Below are 11,621 nucleotides of genomic sequence, written 5' to 3' on the forward strand. Positions count from 1 at the left end.
TAGTGACCTCACCTGTCCTCTCCATCCAGGGTTGTAAGTCGTCAATGAGGCCTGATGTCTTTACTTTGCATGTAAAACAGTCATAAGGAACAAACTTAACAAAAACATCCAGTTTGCTAAATGATTTCAACGCTTTCTGAATCAAAGTGTTTAAAGAGAGCTCACCTGAGAGGAAGAAGAGGCCAAGTATCACACTGTGTGTCACCATACTCACAAATGCCATTGAACCAGAGTGGAGAAACTAAATGCATCAGTAATAATCTCACCAAGAGAGAGCAGAGGAAAAGGATAAGTCATGAGTTTCTTAAAATCACTGATGAAATGATACAACTACCAAGTTTCAGTTGAGCTGCGACTGACTAACAAAGCCACTTCCCTGTTTAGAGGCTGGAACACAAACATAATAGCAGCACTTACAAACATAAATATTCAGTCTGTTTCATTACAGAAGTCAGACGTCACAGCCTCATAAACTCATCAGGTTCACAATCAACAAACAACATTCATACCAAGTCAATGATTCCTTTTAATGTATGATTCTGATTCTTATACTGATACAAACTGATATGCTTCACTCTCCTTATGTAGAATATATGTTGTGAATAAAACTAATCAGGGCCGTAGCTAAGATTTCAGTTCAGGAGTCCCAGTGAGACAAACATTTAACATTAAACAATAACATAACAAGCTAACATGAAACTTGTTGGTTGACATGGTTACACTATATCACAGCATAGCCTTTAAGCAATGATGAGATTTGTTTTGGATAGGCGCTGATAGAGCTGCAGCACAGACAGGAAACACAAAAGTAGAGACGTGAAGAAGAGATAAACAGAGAGACGGACAAGAGACAGACAAGAGCTGTTCCAAAGTGTTTAAAGCTACGTGGACACACACATATAAGCATTCATTCGCCCTGTAACAACCATGGATTCTCACAGCAATATAGAAGAAAAATGTCATTTTTATCAAAATAAAAGCCCAAAACCCTCTGGACTTTTTCATGTTAAGATACAATTAAAATACACTCAAAATTATAAATGATCCTTTAAGTTGTGTAACAAAAGATTTGACTATTGACAGTCATTGACTCCTTAACTGGCATGAATACTGAGTAACCTGGATCACTTGCTTGTATATTTCACCCACAAATGATGGAAAAGTACAAAAAGAGATTCCAGTGACATCATCATCTTTTTTTTCTTCTTCTTCTCCACGTGGCTCAGTGTGTTTGGGCCTCAGTCACGCTGTTGCTGTTGTCACACCTTTTCTGTTTGTGAATCAAATTATTAGTTATTTTTCATTCAAGAGAAATGCATATGATTGTGTTACATTGTAGTTTACTGTCTCTAAAGTAGGAGCAGATATTTCAGAAATCCTTCGTAGGTCAACTATTTTTCTTTCTGTCTTGAGCCAAATGATGAAGTTTTAGCCCAGAACAAATCTGGTCTGGGGTCTTACCTTTACAGCTTAAGTGGAATATCTTGATCGAAACCAGCTGGAAGAAATGGAGATGGAACGAAAAGATTTCACACATTTTCATTTTGTTCTGTGATCTATTTTCTACATTCTTTACACCACATTGACACCAATCAGTTATAAAAAAAATCAACCCTTCCCTTGATGATTGAAACGTTCCTCACCACTGAAAGGCGATCAGAGTGCAGATCAGCAGGACGACTCCAAGGGTCCTCACTATAATGCTGACGACCACCAACTGACCTGCCACACAACACCATGGTTACCGTTACACATCACACACACACACACACACACACACACACACACACACACACACACACACACACACACACACACACACACACACACACACACACACACACATGGTCTGCTGCTACCTTGAAGTAAAGGAGAACCAGGCTGTCATTGTATAAAATTAGTATTTTACACATTACCTTAATGTCAGTGGTGCCCCTGGGCGTGGCCAGGGAGGCCATGGCCCCCAACTGACATGGCTCTAAAAAGTCATATAAATTAGTGTATACTAGCTTCCTAATTCACATTTTCTGATCCACCTGAAAAATGGGTGAATTTCTGACACACTGTTTAGCCCTTTTCAACCCAACACCTGTACAGAAAATGTAATAACTAAATCCCATCAAATGAATCCACACACATTCTATATTAATTTGACAGCATTTACCTTCAATATCCACATAGATCTTTGGGGATGTCTGATGACCAAAGTCATTTGTTGCCATGCAGTAGTAAATTCCTGAGGTGGTCACATTGAAGCTGTAAACGCGTCCCTCAGATACGTAAACAGCTCCATCTTTGGTGTTCATGAACCAGGTGAAGCTTGTGGCAGGAGGGTTGGATCTGCTGGAGCAGGTCAGATTCACTCTGCTGCCCCGTGACATCACGTTTGAGGGACTGATGGATGCTGAGGTGTCCTTGGGCCCGTCTGAGGAAAATATGAGAGACGAGCTGGAGTGAGAGACGATCTTTGCATCAGAGCACGAGAGAGGACAGGCAGAGACTTACATGAAACTTTAAGATGCACATTTTCCCCTGATGTCTTGTCTCTGCCTGTGTTCACAGAGTGTGTGGAAACACATTTGATGGAGAATCCATCGTGCTTGTCCAAGAGGAGAAGGGTCGTCTGGATTGTAGCTGTAATTGTCATGGAGTCTAAATTGTGCAGTGTTTTGTTGTAGGCAGATGGGAGATTCCATGTCAGTGTTGGGGGGGAGCGAGGACAGGGAATGGGAGTTGAACACGTTACAGTGACAGTCTGGTTCTCCTTCAGCTCACCTAAGATTTCAATACTGGGGCTCGGAGGGGAATCTGGTTCAAAAAGAAACAAAAAAGAAAAACTGAAAATATCTTCACATTTAACCAGAGTGGAACAGAGAGTGAACTTGATTCATGACGAAGTGGAATAACTCCAACATGGCACACAATCAATCAAGGGTCAAAGTCAGTGCATGATTTCTAAAATGATTACAGACATTCCAAACAATAAAATGTAATTTGAAAACAAAGAGACAAACTCTTACCAGTAACCAGTATGTAGACAGGGTTACACTTTGCTGTTGCCCCGTCTGGTCCATTCTGAATCTTGACGTAGTACCCCCCTGTGTCGTCTGTGGTTAAATTGTTAAATATAGTGGTGCAGTCTTTCTGAGACAGATCTCCAATAATATTCATTCTAGGGGTGTTATTTTCCTCAATGCCGGGGAAAATCACAGTGGATAGATAAACTGAATCTAGATGGTAAGGCAATTTCCACAGTCCCCACACTCCAACAGTCGCTCTGTTGCTGTCAAATCGTACGTAAGACTGATCCCTGATGGTACATGGGATTTGCACACAAGAGCCACTCAGGGCATATGTTGTCCCTACATATTGATGTATGTAAAGATCTGAAGAACAAGTCCCCCTCTGAGCCAGAGCGCCTGTAAAACAGTCATAAGGAACAAACTTAACAAAAACATCCAGTTTGCTAACTGATTTCAACGCTTTATGAATCAAAGTGTTTAAAGAGAGCTCACCTGAGAGGAAGATGAGGCCAAGTATCACACTGTGTGTCACCATACTCACAAATGCCATTGAACCAGAGTGGAGAAACTAAATGCATCAGTTATAATCTCACCAAGAGAGAGCAGAGGAAAAGGATAAGTCATCAGTTTCTTAAAATCACTGATGAAATGATACAACTACCAAGTTTCAGTTGAGCTGCGACTGACCAACAAAGTCACTTCCCTGTTTAGAGGCTGGAACACAAACACATCTGATCTAAACAGCAGGTCCACCCCAATATGTTTCACACATTTAACCTTAAATATTCAGTCTGTTTCATTACAGAAGTCAGACGTCACAGCCTCATAAACTCAACCGGTTCACAATCAACATACAACATTCATACCAAATCAATGATTCCTTTTAATGTATGATTCTTACTTTTATACTGATACAAACTGATATGCTTCACTCTCCTTATGTGGATACATGTTGTGAATAAAACTAATCAGGGCCGTAGCTAAGATTTTTAAGAAGCGAGTTCAGGAGTCTCAGTGAAACAAACATTTAACATTAAACAATAACATAACAACCTAACATGACACCTGTTGGTTGGCATGGTTACACTATATCACAGCATAATAAAAAACAGATGTGTATGTATACACAAGTCAAACTCACACAGAAATATAAAAGAAAAATGTCATTTTTATCAAAATAAAAGCACAAAACCCTCTGGACTTTTTCATGTTAAGATACAATTAAAATACACTCAAAATTATAAATGATCCTTTAAGTTGTGTAACAAAAGATTTGACTTTTGACAGTCATTGACTCCTTAACTGGCATGAATACTGAGTAACCTGGATCACTTGCTTGTATATTTCACCCACAAATGATGAAAAAGTACAAAAAGAGATTCCAGTGACATCATCATCCTTTTCTTCTTCTCCACGTGGCTCAGTGTGTTTGGGCCTCAGTCACGCTGTTGCTGTTGTCACACCTTTTCTGTTTGTGAATCAAATTATTAGTTATTTTTCATTCAAGAGAAATGCATATGATTGTGTTACATTGTAGTTTACTGTCTCTAAAGTAGGAGCAGATATTTCAGAAATCCTTCGTAGGTCAACTATTTTTCTTTCTGTCTTGAGCCAAATGATGAAGTTTTAGCCCAGAACAAATCTGGTCTGGGGTCTTACCTTTACAGCTTTAGTGGAATATCTTGATCGAAACCAGCTGGAAGAAATGGAGATGGAACGAAGAGATTTTGCACATTTTCATTTTGTTCTGTGATCTATTTTCTACATTCTTTACACCACATTGACACCAATCAGTTATAAAAAAAATCAACCCTTCCCTTGATGATTGAAACGTTCCTCACCACTGAAAGGCGATCAGAGTGCAGATCAGCAGGACGACTCCAAGGGTCCTCACTATAATGCTGACGACCACCAACTGACCTGCCACACAACACCATGGTTACCGTTACACATCACACACACACACACACACACACACACACACACACACACACATGGTCTGCTGCTACCTTGAAGTAAAGGAGAACCAGGCTGTCATTGTATAAAATTAGTATTTTACACATTACCTTAATGTCAGTGGTGCCCCTGGGCGTGGCCAGGGAGGCCATGGCCCCCAACTGACATGGCTCTAAAAAGTCATATAAATTAGTGTATACTAGCTTCCTAATTCACATTTTCTGATCCACCTGAAAAATGGGTGAATTTCTGACACACTGTTAAGCCCTTTTCAACCCAACACCTGTACAGAAAATGTAATAACTAAATCCCATCAAATGAATCCACACACATTCTATATTAATTTGACAGCATTTACCTTCAATATCCACATAGATCTTTGGGGATGTCTGATGACCAAAGTCATTTGTTGCCATGCAGTAGTAAATTCCTGAGGTGGTCACATTGAAGCTGTAAACGCGTCCCTCAGATACGTAAACAGCTCCATCTTTGGTGTTCATGAACCAGGTGAAGCTTGTGGCAGGAGGGTTGGATCTGCTGGAGCAGGTCAGATTCACTCTGCTGCCCCGTGACATCACGTTTGAGGGACTGATGGATGCTGAGGTGTCCTTGGGCCCGTCTGTGGAAAATATGAGAGACGAGCTGGAGTGAGAGACGATCTTTGCATCAGAGCACGAGAGAGGACAGGCAGAGACTTACATGAAACTTTAAGATGCACATTTTCCCCTGATGTCTTGTCTCTGCCTGTGTTCACAGAGTGTGTGGAAACACATTTGATGGAGAATCCATCGTGCTTGTCCAAGAGGAGAAGGGTCGTCTGGATTGTAGCTGTAATTGTCATGGAGTCTAAATTGTGCAGTGTTTTGTTGTAGGCAGATGGGAGATTCCATGTCAGTGTTGGGGGGGAGCGAGGACAGGGAATGGGAGTTGAACACGTTACAGTGACAGTCTGGTTCTCCTTCAGCTCACCTAAGATTTCAATACTGGGGCTCGGAGGGGAATCTGGTTCAAAAAGAAACAAAAAAGAAAAACTGAAAATATCTTCACATTTAACCGGAGTGGAACAGAGAGTGAACTTGATTCATGACGAAGTGGAATAACTCCAACATGGCACACAATCAATCAAGGGTCAAAGTCAGTGCATGATTTCTAAAATGATTACAGACATTCCAAACAATAAAATGTAATTTGAAAACAAAGAGACAAACTCTTACCAGTAACCAGTATGTAGACAGGGTTACACTTTGCTGTTGCCCCGTCTGGTCCATTCTGAATCTTGACGTAGTACCCCCCTGTGTCGTCTGTGGTTAAATTGTTAAATATAGTGGTGCAGTCTTTCTGAGACAGATCTCCAATAATATTCATTCTAGGGGTGTTATTTTCCTCAATGCCGGGGAAAATCACAGTGGATAGATAAACTGAATCTAGATGGTAAGGCAATTTCCACAGTCCCCACACTCCAACAGTCGCTCTGTTGCTGTCAAATCGTACGTAAGACTGATCCCTGATGGTACATGGGATTTGCACACAAGAGCCACTCAGGGCATATGTTGTCCCTACATATTGATGTATGTAAAGATCTGAAGAACAAGTCCCCCTCTGAGCCAGAGCGCCTGTAAAACAGTCATAAGGAACAAACTTAACAAAAACATCCAGTTTGCTAACTGATTTCAACGCTTTCTGAATCAAAGTGTTTAAAGAGAGCTCACCTGAGAGGAAGAAGAGGCCAAGTATCACACTGTGTGTCACCATACTCACAAATGCCATTGAACCAGAGTGGAGAAACTAAATGCATCAGTTATAATCTCACCAAGAGAGAGCAGAGGAAAAGGATAAGTCATCAGTTTCTTAAAATCACTGATGAAATGATACAACTACCAAGTTTCAGTTGAGCTGCGACTGACCAACAAAGTCACTTCCCTGTTTAGAGGCTGGAACACAAACACATCTGATCTAAACAGCAGGTCCACCCCAATATGTTTCACACATTTAACCTTAAATATTCAGTCTGTTTCATTACAGAAGTCAGACGTCACAGCCTCATAAACTCAACCGGTTCACAATCAACATACAACATTCATACCAAATCAATGATTCCTTTTAATGTATGATTCTTACTTTTATACTGATACAAGCTGATATGCTTCACTCTCCTTATGTGGATACATGTTGTGAATAAAACTAATCAGGGCCATAGCTAAGATTTTTAAGAAGCGAGTTCAGGAGTCTCAGTGAAACAAACATTTAACATTAAACAATAACATAACAACCTAACATGACACCTGTTGGTTGGCATGGTTACACTATATCACAGCATAATAAAAAACAGATGTGTATGTATACACAAGTCAAACTCACACAGAAATATAAAAGAAAAATGTCATTTTTATCAAAATAAAAGCACAAAACCCTCTGGACTTTTTCATGTTAAGATACAATTAAAATACACTCAAAATTATAAATGATCCTTTAAGTTGTGTAACAAAAGATTTGACTATTGACAGTCATTGACTCCTTAACTGGCATGAATACTGAGTAACCTGGATCACTTGCTTGTATATTTCACCCACAAATGATGAAAAAGTACAAAAAGAGATTCCAGTGACATCATCATCCTTTTCTTCTTCTCCACGTGGCTCAGTGTGTTTGGGCCTCAGTCACGCTGTTGCTGTTGTCACACCTTTTCTGTTTGTGAATCAAATTATTAGTTATTTTTCATTCAAGAGAAATGCATATGATTGTGTTACATTGTAGTTTACTGTCTCTAAAGTAGGAGCAGATATTTCAGAAATCCTTCGTAGGTCAACTATTTTTCTTTCTGTCTTGAGCCAAATGATGAAGTTTTAGCCCAGAACAAATCTGGTCTGGGGTCTTACCTTAACAGCTTAAGTGGAATATCTTGATCGAAACCAGCTGGAAGAAATGGAGATGGAACGAAAAGATTTCACACATTTTCATTTTGTTCTGTGATCTATTTTCTACATTCTTTACACCACATTGACACCAATCAGTTATAAAAAAAATCAACCCTGCCCTTGATGATTGAAATGTTCCTCACCACTGAAAGGCGATCAGAGTGCAGATCAGCAGGACGACTCCAAGGGTCCTCACTATAATGCTGACGACCACCAACTGACCTGCCACACAACACCATGGTTACCGTTACACATCACACACACACACACACACACACACACACACACACACACACACACACACACACACACACACACACACATGGTCTGCTGCTACCTTGAAGTAAAGGAGAACCAGGCTGTCATTGTATAAAATTAGTATTTTACACATTACCTTAATGTCAGTGGTGCCCCTGGGGGTGGCCAGGGAGGCCATGGCCCCCAACTGACATGGCTCTAAAAAGTCATATAAATTAGTGTATACTAGCTTCCTAATTCACATTTTCTGATCCACCTGAAAAATGGGTGAATTTCTGACACACTGTTAAGCCCTTTTCAACCCAACACCTGTACAGAAAATGTAATAACTAAATCCCATCAAATGAATCCACACACATTCTATATTAATTTGACAGCATTTACCTTCAATATCCACATAGATCTTTGGGGATGTCTGATGACCAAAGTCATTTGTTGCCATGCAGTAGTAAATTCCTGAGGTGGTCACATTGAAGCTGTAAACGCGTCCCTCAGATACGTAAACAGCTCCATCTTTGGTGTTCATGAACCAGGTGAAGCTTGTGGCAGGAGGGTTGGATCTGCTGGAGCAGGTCAGATTCACTCTGCAGCCCCGTGACATCACGTTTGAGGGACTGATGGATGCTGAGGTGTCCTTGGGCCCGTCTGAGGAAAATATGAGAGACGAGCTGGAGTGAGAGACGATCTTTGCATCAGAGCACGAGAAAGGACAGGCAGAGACTTACATGAAACTTTAAGATGCACATTTTCCCCTGATGTCTTGTCTCTGCCTGTGTTCACAGAGTGTGTGGAAACACATTTGATGGAGAATCCATCGTGCTTGTCCAAGAGGAGAAGGGTCGTCTGGATTGTAGCTGTAATTGTCATGGAGTCTAAATTGTGCAGTGTTTTGTTGTAGGCAGATGGGAGATTCCATGTCAGTGTTGGGGGGGAGCGAGGACAGGGAATGGGAGTTGAACACGTTACAGTGACAGTCTGGTTCTCCTTCAGCTCACCTAAGATTTCAATACTGGGGCTCGTGGGGGTATCTGGTTCAAAAAGAAACAAAAAAGAAAAACTGAAAATATCCTCACATTTAACCGTGGAACAGAGAGTGAACTTGATTCATGACGAAGTGGAATAACTCCAACATGGCACACAATCAATCAAGGGTCAAAGTCATTACAGACATTCTAAACAATAAAATGTTATTAAAATATAAAGAGACTCTTACCTGTAACTATAATGTCAACAGGGTCACAAAATGCTGCTACCTGGTGTAGTTCGTTCTCAATTCTGAAGTAGTACCTGTCTGTGTGGGCTGTGGTTAAATCATTAAATACAGTGGTGCAGTTATTCTGAGCCAGGTCTCCAATAATATTTATTAGAGAGGTGTTATCTCTCTCACTGCTGTAGTAAACCTTGTGATATCTGTCTGCTATCCACGCTCCAAAAGTAGTTGTTGTGCTGTTAAGTGGTTCTTCAGTGCCAAATTGATCCATGAGGGTACATGAGATTTGCAAACAAGAGCCAATCAGTGCTTCCATCCTCCGTGGTGAAGTAATGTAAAGATCTGCTTTACAAGGCCTCTCCTGGGCCAGAGCGCCTGTGAAACAGTCATAAGGAACAAACTTAACAAAAACATCCAGTTTGCTAAATGATTTCAACGCTTTCTGAATCAAAGTGTTTAAAGAGAGCTCACCTGAGAGGAAGAAGAGGCCAAGTATCACACTGTGTGTCACCATACTCACAAATGCCATTGAACCAGAGTGGAGAAACTAAATGCATCAGTTATAATCTCACCAAGAGAGAGCAGAGGAAAAGGACAAGTCATGAGTTTCTTGATCTAACCGATGAAATGATACAACTACCAAGTTCCAGTTGAGCTGCGACCAACAAAGCCACTTCCCTGTTTAGAGGCTGGAACACAAACACATCTGATCCAAACAGCAGGTCCACCCCAATATGTTTCACACATTTAACCTTAAATATTCAGTCTGTTTCATTACAGAAGTCAGACGTCACAGCCTCATAAACTCAACCGGTTCACAATCAACAAAAAACATTCATACCAAATCAATGATTCCTTTTAATGTATGATTCTGATTCTTATACTGATACAAACTGATATGCTTCACTCTCCTTATGTGGATACATGGTGTGAATAAAACTAATCAGGGCTGTGGCTCAGATTTCAGTTCAGGAGTTCCAGTGAGACAAAGATTTAACATTTAACAATAACATAACAACCAAAGATAAAACTTGTTAGTTGGCATGGTTACACTATATCACAGCATAGCCTAAAAGCAACGGTGAGATTTGTTTTGGATGGGCGCTGATAGAGCTGCAGCACAGACAGGAAACACAAAAGTAGAGACGTGAAGAAGAGATAAACAGAGAGACGGACAAGAGACAGACAAGAGCTGTTCCAAAGCTACGTGCGCATACAAATAAACATTCATTCACCCTGCAACAACCACGGAAGGGCCAGTGTGTCTGATGGTCAGTTTGATCCCGATGGTTTGCAACTGAACATAAAATCCGTAGATATATACTTATAAAAAAAACAAACTTATAAAATGTGAAAGTATGAAGTGTGAGCCGTTATTGATACACCTCTATGATGTCATCCCAACAGAGGACAGAAAGAAAAGCAAGAATACTAAAGGAAACTACAGCACTGTGAACTACAATTTATGAAACGCATTAACTTGTGTAACTGAAACTTCTCACACAGATATGAAATTTAATGAAGCACCGGCCTTGTACATCCAAATGTCCTCACATGTTCTCCTGCTATGAATGTTATCACTGAGCAGATACTGCACTCCCAGCCCCACCCTCACATGATGAACTCCCTACCTGACTCCCCTGCCTGTGATCCTTGCACATAAGTCAGACTGCCTGCATGTATCTTTCCTTCCCAGCTCCTCGTGCTGTGCCGACCCTCTGGAGAACTCACATTCCTTCTCAGAAATAAACGACACAACGTTTGATTTGCATAGAAGTGTAGCTTCTGTGGTGTGTGTGTGTGTGTGTGTGTCCTACAGATCAGACAGAGTCACTGAGGAATCAGGCCTGCAGAACACAAACCCAGCATAGAGAGTGTGAGTGAATGTGGTGGGGAAGGTGTGGAGGTGCTTCAGTGTGTCAGAGATGCTGTATTTCTTTTTTTTGCAATTCCTTTTTATTGAAGCAGACATTGTACATGACATTGTGCATACAGGCGTAGGATAATTTGGAGATCATTTTTTTTAATAGAAAGAGGGGAAAGAGGAGAGGGAGAGAGAGAGAGAGAGAGAGAGAGAGAGAGAGAGAAGGCAGCAAAGTGTTACAGCAGCAAAGTGCAGAGTGCACATTGAGATAAAGATAACATAGAATAAAATAAGAGCCTATGTTAAATAACAAGTAAAATAAGAGGAAATAAAAATATAAATGTAAAATAATGTCAAAATGCAGATATTTCATTTGTTTTCATTCAAAGCAGCAG

At 40.5% G+C, this 11,621-nt stretch overlaps 2 protein-coding genes across 2 annotated transcripts; both read right to left on the reverse strand.

The window, feature by feature from the left end:
- Positions 1 to 450: 450 nt before the first annotated feature.
- Positions 451 to 3,319, reverse strand: LOC142991477 (sialic acid-binding Ig-like lectin 14). The gene is made up of 6 exons (XM_076141670.1): positions 3,021 to 3,319; positions 2,506 to 2,808; positions 2,165 to 2,425; positions 1,644 to 1,722; positions 1,462 to 1,498; positions 451 to 1,270 (listed from the first exon to the last, which is right to left on the reverse strand). The coding sequence occupies exons 1-5, from the start codon at positions 3,169 to 3,171 to the stop codon at positions 1,471 to 1,473; spliced, it is 822 nt and encodes a 273-aa protein (XP_075997785.1). The 5' UTR covers positions 3,172 to 3,319; the 3' UTR covers positions 451 to 1,270; positions 1,462 to 1,470.
- A 233-nt stretch (positions 3,320 to 3,552) lies between these two features.
- Positions 3,553 to 11,515, reverse strand: LOC142991071 (uncharacterized). Its single transcript, XM_076141097.1, has 11 exons — positions 9,366 to 11,515; positions 8,878 to 9,180; positions 8,537 to 8,797; positions 8,038 to 8,116; positions 7,876 to 7,892; positions 6,194 to 6,688; positions 5,679 to 5,981; positions 5,338 to 5,598; positions 4,865 to 4,943; positions 4,683 to 4,719; positions 3,553 to 4,491 (listed from the first exon to the last, which is right to left on the reverse strand). The coding sequence occupies exons 1-11, from the start codon at positions 9,889 to 9,891 to the stop codon at positions 4,444 to 4,446; spliced, it is 2,409 nt and encodes an 802-aa protein (XP_075997212.1). The 5' UTR covers positions 9,892 to 11,515; the 3' UTR covers positions 3,553 to 4,443.
- Positions 11,516 to 11,621: the final 106 nt, after the last annotated feature.

This window comes from Genypterus blacodes, unplaced genomic scaffold (genome assembly GCF_046128005.1).
Source record: "Genypterus blacodes isolate CSIRO-AG114 ecotype Tasmania unplaced genomic scaffold, CSIRO-AGI_Gbla_v1 ptg000001l_1, whole genome shotgun sequence".
Taxonomy (NCBI): domain Eukaryota; kingdom Metazoa; phylum Chordata; class Actinopteri; order Ophidiiformes; family Ophidiidae; genus Genypterus; species Genypterus blacodes.

Coding starts and splice junctions, on each gene's coding strand:
- LOC142991477 (XM_076141670.1), bottom strand. CDS start 3,171: ATGAATATTATTGGAGATCTGTCTCAGAAAGACTGCACCACTATATTT. Junction 2,809..3,020: donor TGTCTACATACTGGTTACTG/GTAAGAGTTTGT, acceptor TTTTTGAACCAG/ATTCCCCTCCGAGCCCCAGT. Junction 2,426..2,505: donor TGTGCATCTTAAAGTTTCAT/GTAAGTCTCTGC, acceptor TATTTTCCTCAG/ACGGGCCCAAGGACACCTCA.
- LOC142991071 (XM_076141097.1), bottom strand. CDS start 9,891: ATGGCATTTGTGAGTATGGTGACACACAGTGTGATACTTGGCCTCTTC. Junction 8,117..8,536: donor GATCTATGTGGATATTGAAG/GTAAATGCTGTC, acceptor GTTGTGTGGCAG/GTCAGTTGGTGGTCGTCAGC. Junction 5,982..6,193: donor TGTCTACATACTGGTTACTG/GTAAGAGTTTGT, acceptor TTTTTGAACCAG/ATTCCCCTCCGAGCCCCAGT.